General features: G+C 43.9%; 1 protein-coding gene across 1 annotated transcript; it reads right to left on the bottom strand.

The window, feature by feature from the left end:
- Positions 1–1,149: 1,149 nt before the first annotated feature.
- On the bottom strand, positions 1,150–3,409 carry LOC127312852 (probable transcription factor MYB58). The gene is made up of 3 exons (XM_051343402.2): positions 3,087–3,409; positions 2,690–2,975; positions 1,150–1,789 (listed from the first exon to the last, which is right to left on the bottom strand). The coding sequence occupies exons 1-3, from the start codon at positions 3,290–3,292 to the stop codon at positions 1,262–1,264; spliced, it is 1,020 nt and encodes a 339-aa protein (XP_051199362.1). The 5' UTR covers positions 3,293–3,409; the 3' UTR covers positions 1,150–1,261.
- Positions 3,410–9,439: the final 6,030 nt, after the last annotated feature.

Genomic DNA, 9,439 nt, shown 5'->3' with positions numbered 1-9,439 from the left:
CAAGTGAGGACTAGCGGCATTGTTGTTTTGCAAAGTTGAGGAGAAAATACATCAGCAATTAATCTACCTTCTGTACTTTTCACATGAACACAACTCTTGAGCTTGCCTGCTACTTGATCTCTTTCACACATCAGCTCTCAGTCTAATAATGCATAGGTCTAAATGATACACTCAAGGATTTCACAAGTTTTATTTATTTCAACAGTTAGTCAGAATGGATGATTTACACTTTCTGCACCTTGGAGCAACAACTCACAAAATATCCCTTTAAAACACAGCTTCAGATAAGACAGTTGGCTTAAAATCGCTCCTTGATTTACTTTCTTCAGTTTTATTCCTTTGTTTCAACTTCCATCTTCCAGCTTGTAAGGAGCTAGGTCATCTGCCCAAGTGCAGCATCTCGTTTGCATTTCAGGAAAAAGATGGCCGCGGTCTTCAGGCATTCTGTTGCACACAGGCCAGTCCTTGTCTACTTCAGTTCTTCTTTTGCTCAAGTTCATTTGTATTGCTGGCGAATTATGGATTATTCTGTAGATAAATCAGCAAAAACCGGGCGGATGGGATCAGGAGCCATAACTCCCTCCCAGATTGGCGCTCGACGACTATGCTTCAGCATGACAAGACTGACCGGCTGACTGACAACTACTGATCCTGAAGCTAATTTTCGTTTTGTCAACTTACTTTGAATTAGCTGCGAAAACAACTTAAACCTCAAGCAAGACTCAGCTTGTGGTGGTCCATATCGCCTGCTTATAACTCGTGTTGTGATTAGAAGCGTATCCAGGAATGTACTACACACCAGGATAATGTACTTAGCTGAACTCGTATACAAAAAATTGTGCACCAATAGCAAGAAATCCGAATTGCGTGAAATGCATAAATATAGAAATAGGAACTGCTTGTTTCAGCTGCCCGGCAGGACTGACACGACGTCAAAATCAATAGCAAGAAAACCATTTCCTTTCCATAAAATTTTAGTACGTGGCGAGGAGTCAAAAGTTATTTTTTCAGCTTCAAATCACAATCTTTATGTATGGATGAACAAGGACACAATGTGAAATGTTGCTCAAGATTTTCCGATGTGAAAAGGCTGGTAATACACGCATACGAGGTTTAAGCAGTCACTCAGTCAGAAGAGACGTGTCCTAGAATTAAAATACGCGCTTACAAATACACAAATGAACTCCCAGATCAGAGCATCTTTAATGGCTTAATTAGTCAGGATGCACCTCAGCATCCTGCAGCGTTTGCCCATGACGGTCTACGGCCGCGTGGGCGGCGATGGTGGCGGCGACGGCGGCAGCTCGAAGAAGTCGAACATCTCCGGGGCCAGGTCGTCGAAGAGCACGTCAGGTGCGCCTCTCCGTGCCGGCAGGATGTGGCCGTAGACGTCGTCGTCGTCCTCCCCCAGCCCAAAGAACCCGGCCGGTGGCTGCTGCTCTTCCAGTTCCCGTTTCGGCTCCAGGTAGGCGACGCCGCCGCCGTGGACAAGTGCGGACGAGTCCACGAATCCAGCGCCATGAAACATCAGCGCAGGGTCGCCGGCGTAGAGGTAGGACAGCGGATGGTGAGCCTCCGGAGAGGCGCCGTACGAGCTGCTGCATGCCGCGGCGGCGAACCCGATGGGAGACGGCAGGATGGATCCGTGTCCGAGTAGTCCGGGGAATGGGGAACCGACCGCAGTAGGTGGTGGTTCTTGGCTGCTCTCGCCGATGTGGTGCTGGTTCATCGGCGTCTCTTGGAAGGGGATCATCGTGCCGAAGCAGGGAACTTGATCCTGACGCAGCGGCTGAAATAAGGAACAGTGCGAGGCTTCAGAAGTTCAGATAACGAAAATTTGGCAGCATGGTTGAGTTTGGGAATGGAAATGATCTAAGAAGGTTGTCCACAAAAGTCTCAAATAAATGTTACTCAAGAAATAAATGGAGTATATATTTTAGAAGTTGTGATTAATTTCAAACATTGACTACTTGAACCCTGTCAATTTCAGTTATGATTGGGGGCGATACTTCTTACTCAAGAAAATAGACAGAAAAGTATTTGAATTTGTAATTTCATCAATTTTCATCATGGTATGTATCTTAGAATGTCCGGATAACTAGCAAAAGAAGGTAGTAGTGCAGAACAAACAAGTGTCGCTAGATCATTTCAGAAAAAACAGAAGGGCACGATCAGGTTCAGAGATAAGGTGATTGCTGTCTAGTTCAAAAGCAACAACTCTTTTTTTCTTTTGGAGTTCAGATAATGAAAAATTGGCAGCATGCTTAAGTTTGGGAACGGAAAAATAATAACCTAACAAGGTTTCCACAAAAGTCTCAAATAAAGGCTATTTTTAAACATTGACTACTTGAAACCTGCCAATTTCAGTTATGATTATGAGCGGCATTTCGTATCTTATTCAAGAAAAATATCTTGAACTAACAGAGGGAAAAGTTATTGAATTTGTGATTTCATCAGTTTTCCTTAAGGCATAGTTTTAAATTTTTGGCCAAATATGTATCTTAGAATGTCCAGACAACTAGTAAAAGAAGGTACAGACTAGCAGTGCAGAGGAAACAAGTGTAGTTAGATCATTTCAGAAAAACAGAAGCGCAAGATCAGGTTCAGAGATAAGGTGATTGTTGTCAATAGTTCAGAAGCAACAACTCTTTTTTTCTTCAGGGAAAGCAAATTAAGCAAGAGTCATCACCTCGGGCTCTGGGGCGCGCAGAAGCTGATCACGAGACGCCGCAGTCGAAGAAGAAGGAGCGCCGCCGCTGCCACCGTTGGCGCTGTGCCTTGCGGCGGCGGGCCTCCTGCGGGACAGCGGCGCCCGGAGCATCCTGGCGAGCCTCTTCTGCCGCGTGCTCCAGAAGTTCTTGACGTCGTTGTCGGTCCTGCCGGGGAGGTACGTGGAGATCCTCGCCCACTTGTTCCCGAACTGCGCCTGCAGCTCGATCACCACCCGCTCCTCCTCCGCCGAGAACTTGCAGCCCCTTCACGCAAACAAACAAACACGCATTGTTCAGCACGGCGCATGGCGATTGAAATCGGTAGTAGCTTCAAATAACCAGAAGTCAAGGAAATGGAGGAAGGAAGCGGATTACGTCTTGAGGTTTGGGCGGAGCTTGTTGACCCAGCGGAGGCGGCAGGACTTGCCGGTGCGGGGGAGGAGGCCTTTGGATCGAATGGAGCTCCACTCGCGGGGCCCGTGCTCGCGGACGTGCTGCCGCAGCACCTCGTCCTCCTCCGCCGTCCACGGCCCCTTCCTCACCGCCGCCCGGTCACCGCCGCCGCCACCGCGCGGATGCATCGTCGTCCTCCGCTGCCGCAAGCGACCATGCCAATCGCAGCACTCGCCGGAATCCCGCTTCTGTCTGTCGGAGCAAGAGCAGGAGGAGGAGAATTGAAATGGCAGCAGGGCGCGCCCACGAACGCCCCACGTCCTGCGATGTAGAGGGGGAAGTGGGAGGAAGATTTTGTAAGCGAGAGCGGGGAGCGCATCATCCACCCTAAGCCGTCAGATCGTGATCGGAGCGCTCTTTTCAATTCGGGGGCACAACGGGACGCAGCAACCGCCGCCTTCCCACAACTCGTCTCAGGCTCCGGCTTCATGTTCGCACAGACTGGCGACGACCGTATGCTAAATAGGTACCGGCGGGTAAAAATGCCTACGGTACACAGCATATCAAATCATGCAAAAAATATTCGTGAACAACATATAATTTATGAACAACAACATATTATAAATAGAAATGCATTCTCATAAATAGCAACACTTGCCATAAATAAAAACACATCGAGATGTGATCACTTAGAGAAGATATCGATGACAACAGTTACGAGACGGAAGGCAGAATGATCGTAATTATGGTCCTAATCCTAACTAACCTACCAACGATCGTTTGACTGCGAAACACGAGGTTCAAAATAAAGTACGTGGAAATACTATGGAGGCCCCACTTACTAAACTAAATATTGGATGTATACATGGGTAGGTGGGTATGGGTTCTACGATCTTATACCTATACAACATTGGGAAAAGACTCGCTGGCTCACGCGAGGCATCTGTCGTTTATTCATCTGTAGTTCGACCTTCTCCTCCTAATATCACGATTCCTTGTGTCGCCTTTACTCGATCGGTACATTGTCGATATCCGAGCAGATAATCGGTTCTCTGGCATAAATAATACTTTAAAACTCTCTCAAAAAATGGTGGGGGATAAGGAAACCTATTTTCTATCCAATTCTTCATGTACTCTTAAGTTGCAACAATTGAGAGAGATTCTTCGGCAATTATAATTATGAACACATTTGTTCTATCGGCTTAGTGGCGATTTATTATCCGATCGTATTTGCTATGTGGATAAAGATAAAATAAGAATGTCGGTGATAGATCACTTTAAAAAAATCAATGAATGTAGAAAGCCATTTTAGAATGTAATGCTCTTAAGATGCGCATATACTTATTAATATATCTTACTATGTGGTCTTGTTTTTGTAGGCAATTGAGATTTAATGTCGTAATTTATACCGTTTATCAGATTTTTTATAATAATTTGGAACTTATATAGTCAATTAATATTTCAAGCTGTACAACTTGTTTGGCAAACCTTTTTTATCCCCTTATGCATAAATGTGTTAAGTTAGCTAATTTCATGTGTAACATTGTTTGACATCCGCATATATGTGACTAGTGCTGGAGATAGATGATGCGAGCGAAGTCCAAAGTGAGGGGGGGGGGGGGGGCAGCGGCCCCCTAACATACACATAGCTCCACCCCTGTATGTGATGTACATGTGGGTACCGGGACACCCCTCAACGGTGCTTTTCTCACTTATTAGAACTTGTGTGAAATATATATTTATCATTTCTCCACAGATTGCAAGACTGCTCTTTATCGCAGCCACCGCTTCATTCGGCCTATTTGACAAGTTCGGTCATGACAACCGTCATGAGTTGTCAGTTCTTGAGCATTAGTGTGGATGAAAATAAAATCTTCAATGTAAATTATGTGTGGAGATTCATAAGCATATGAGAACTTTATGTATATATGCTTCAAGAGTTTTATCTTTTCATAATTTGTTTGACAACAGTTTAACACACAATGCATTATCTTTACATATAGTTGTGGGGAACGGGAGGACATTTGATCCTCCTGCATTGGGCAAGGTATACACATCATGTGATGCTTCTGATACTGCAATCATTTCTCAGTGATTTATCTATGTGGACATCAGTTATGTTACCTCATCTTTATACATGTGGGCACCAGGACATCTTTATCCCGGGTTTACATCTGCCTGAGCTATATGTGGAGTCTTATACTTGACTTTGCTGATTTATATGCATTAGCAGCTAGGTGTCATTTGCAAGATCGCCGATTTATGCGCGCATTCACTATTGGAGACGGAATAAAGGCAAATGCCCCCTCAACAGTGCTTTTCTCACTTATTAGAAATTGTGTGAAATATATATTTATCATTTCTCTACAGATTGTATGACTGCTCTTTATCGTAGCCACCGCTTCAGGTGGCATCTCTGACCGATTCGGTCACGAGTTGTCAGTTCATGGGATTCTTGAGCATTACTGTGGATGGAAATAAATCTTCAATGTAATTATGTGTGGGGATTCATGAGCATATGAGAATTTTATGTATATATGCTTCGATAGTTTTATATTTTCATAATTTGTTTGACAACAGTTTAACACGCATGCATTATCTTCACATATAGTTGTGGGGGTGTGGAGGACATTTGATCCTCATGCATTGGGCAAGGTATACACATCCTGTGATGCTTCTGATACTGCAATCATTTCTCGGTGATTCATCTATGTGGACATGAGTTATGTTACCTCGTCTTTATACATGTGGGCATGGGGCATCTTTATCCCGGGTTTGCATCTGGCCTGAGCTATATGTGGAGTCTTATACTTGACTTTGTTGATTTGTATGCATTAGCAGCTAGGTGTCATTTACAAGATCACCAATTTATGCGCATGTTTACTATTGGAGATGGAATAAAGGCAAATGCCCCCCAAAGGTGTTTTTCTCACTTATTAGAACTTGTGTGAAATATATATTTATCATTTCTCTACAGATTGTATGACTGCTTTTTATCACAGCCACCGCTTCAGGCGGCATCTCTGACCGGTTCAGTCATGAGTTGTTCAGTTCATGGGATTCTTGAGCATTAGTGTGGATGAAAATAAAATCTTCAATGTAAATTATGTGTTGAGATTCATGAGCATATGAGAATTTTATGTATATACACTTCAAGAGTTTTATCTTTTCATAATTTGTTTGACAACAGTTCAACATGAAATGAATTATCTTCACATATAGTTATGGGGTCTAGAGGACATTTGATCCTCATGCATTGGGCAAGGTATACACATCCTATGATGCTACTGACGCTGCAATCATTTCTCAGTGATTGATCTATGTGGACATGAGTTATGTTACCTCATCTTTATACATGTGGGCACCAGGACATCTTTATCCCGGGTTTGATCTCGTCTGAGCTATATGTTTTGACTTTGCTGATTTGTATGCATTAGCAGCTAGGTGTCATTTACGAGATCACCGGTTTATGCGCGTGTGCTCCATTGGAGACAGAATAAAGTCAAATGCCCCCTCAACGGTGCTTTTCTCACTTATTACAACTTGTGTGAAATATATATTTATCAATTCTCTACAGATTGTATGACTGCTCTTTATCGCAGCCATCGCTTCAGGTAGCATCCTGGTTCGGTCATGAGTTGCCAGTTCATGAGATTCTTGAGTATTAGTGTGGATGAAAATAAAATCTTCAATGAAAATTATGTGTGGCGATTCAGGATCATATGAGAATTTTATGTATATATTCTTCAAGAGTTTTATCTTTCCATAATTTATTTGACAACAGTTCAACACACAATGCATTATGTTCACATATATTTGTGGGTGTCTCAAGGACATTTGATCCTCATGCATTGTTCAAGGTATACACATCCTGTGACGCTTCTCATACTGCAATCATTTCTCAGTGATTCATCTATGTGGACATGAGTTATGTTACCTCATCTTTATACATGTGGGCAACGGGACATCTTTATCCCGGGTTTGCATCTGGCATAAGCTATATGTGTATTCTTATACTTGACTTTGCTGATTTGTATGCGTTAGCAGCTAGGTGTCATTTACGAGATCACCGATTTCTGTGGGTGTTCACTATTGGAGACGGATAAAGGCAAATGCCCCCTAAACGGTGCTTTTCTCACTTATTACAACTTATGTGAAATATATATTTATCATTTCTCTACAGATTGCATGACTGCTCTTTATCGCAGCCACCGCTTCAGCGGCTTCTCTGACCGGTTCAGTCATGAGTTGTCAGTTCATGAGATTCTTGAGGATTAGTGTGGATGAAAATAAAATCTTCAATGTAAATTATGTGTGGCGATTCAGGAGCATATGAGAATTTTCTGTATATATGCTTCAAGAGTTTTATCTTTTCATAATTTGTTTGACAACAGTTCAACACGCAATGCATTATCTTCACATATAGTTGTGGGGGGTCTGGAGGACATTTTATCCTCATGCATTGGACAAGGTATACACATCCTGCCACTGATACTGCAATCATTTCTCGGTGATTCATCTATGTGAACATGAGTTATGTTACCTCATCTTTCTTTCCTAGGTACTCACCTTGGTTCGAAGAGCAATGTGGCAGTTTCAACGTTTCATCAGTGTTTTTTTTTTTTTTTTTTTTTTTTTTTGCAATTTCACCTTTTTATTGGGAAAAAACAAAAAAAGTGGCGCAAAAAATCAGAAAGTGGTGCCCTATCATTGGGCATCTATTAGAGATACTCTTATACTGCAATCATTTTTAGTGATTCATCTTTTTTTTTTCTTCTAAATGGGAGCATTGCCCCAACCTCTGCATCCAAAGGATGCACACAACTTTTCTTTATTAGATTATTCTCAAGACCTTACATGAGGAATATAAAGATCAATTCGAAGCCACCTTCATAGCGGCATCTCGCTAAAATTAAAAAAACATGAAGGGGATGTTAAGAATAGAGCCACTACCCGTACCTCAAACCAAGGCACATCATCTAAAAACCGAGTGTCTGCCCAAGCCACCCATTGGTGAGTGAGAAGCACAACCAGTCTAGCAGACCGTCATCGCACGCCATTGCATACACCATAGAATCACTACATACGTCTTCCACAAACCCATCTCCAAGAGAGATCAACACATTGACCTTGCGAGGCCTCTCATCGACGTCGCCACGACGCCAATCGATATCACCATCCTGCGCGCGTCCATTACATTGCATCTGTCCGAGACCCCGCTGCACCATGCCGCCGAGACTCTACGACACCGGCACAGCAGAAACACACCGCTCCACCTCAGCACCACCACCATCCGTTGTCTGCTCCAAAAAATGCCCCCAACAGGTAGAACGACGCTGCGCGCTGCCATCGTCCGATCCGGGACACCCGGATCTGGGGTTTCCCCTGGAGCAGCCCATGCGAAAACAAAACATAGACTGCAGAGACGATGTTGTGGCATCCCGGACTAGCTATCTGAAACACCCGTTATGCCTACTCATTCACGATCCCATGGTCAGTGTGTCGTGAAGCCATAACCGAACCGGTATCAAATACATCTTCCATTACAGTACCGAATAAAAAGGTCACAACGGGTCACGTGACCTTTACTTACATAAGAGCCGTAATGGCAGAAGATCAAGAACCACACAACGGAAATACTTCAGATGAAATTGTTCGCACGGCCCAAGTCATGCCATAAACCTACATGCAACTGACTGAGAAGACATTCCTACCTCGCATAGACGTCGTCATCTCCTTCTTCATCAGTTGGACTCCACCAAGTCAGGCCAAGTAAATTGGCAGGTACAAAGCCATGAGTACATTATGAATTGTACTCGCAAACCACCTTAGAGAGAAGTAAACCACCATAGTGGAGAAGGGGGAGCCCCTTTGTGGAGCTCTCTCGAGGAAGAATGTGAGGCCTTCCTTCGTGGTGTGGCCGCCTAGCCTCTTGTGTGAGGCTAGCACCTCCTCAACGCAGATGTACTCTCTTTTGTGAGAGGAACTGCGGGAAACAAACCTCGCCTCGTCTCCGCGCCATCCGGTTGTCCCACTCTTTACTCTTACTATCTTGCTTGTTCCTTTGCTTGTTGCACTTGTCTAGGATCATTTTAGGAACACCGACACCACTAAAGCAATTACCTTTACCTTCCACACCGCTAAAATTGAAAAAGACTAAAACTTGACGTAGCGTCTATTCACTCCCCCTCTTGTTCGCTACGATCCATTCACTGCTGCACCGGTGCCTCCGGTGAAGGGGAAATCAACACCATTGACATCCCCACTCCTGCTTGGCTTGGGAGGAGGCATCTCCATCAAAATCTCTATCAGCACCATCATCACCACCATCTCCA

The sequence above is a fragment of the Lolium perenne genome, chromosome 7, assembly GCF_019359855.2.
Source record: "Lolium perenne isolate Kyuss_39 chromosome 7, Kyuss_2.0, whole genome shotgun sequence".
NCBI classification, from domain to species: domain Eukaryota; kingdom Viridiplantae; phylum Streptophyta; class Magnoliopsida; order Poales; family Poaceae; genus Lolium; species Lolium perenne.
The sequence above is the reverse complement of the archived record's forward strand: the minus strand, read 5'-3'. Positions and strand labels throughout refer to the sequence as shown.

What these genes read in the sequence shown, in the direction of transcription:
- LOC127312852 (XM_051343402.2), bottom strand. Translation starts at nt 3,292, where the DNA reads ATGCATCCGCGCGGTGGCGGCGGCGGTGACCGGGCGGCGGTGAGGAAG. An exon ending in CTCCGCCCAAACCTCAAGAC is followed by an intron (nt 2,976 to 3,086) that starts GTAATCCGCTTC and finishes GTTTGCGTGAAG; the next exon opens with GGGCTGCAAGTTCTCGGCGG. An exon ending in TGCGCGCCCCAGAGCCCGAG is followed by an intron (nt 1,790 to 2,689) that starts GTGATGACTCTT and finishes TCCTTATTTCAG; the next exon opens with CCGCTGCGTCAGGATCAAGT.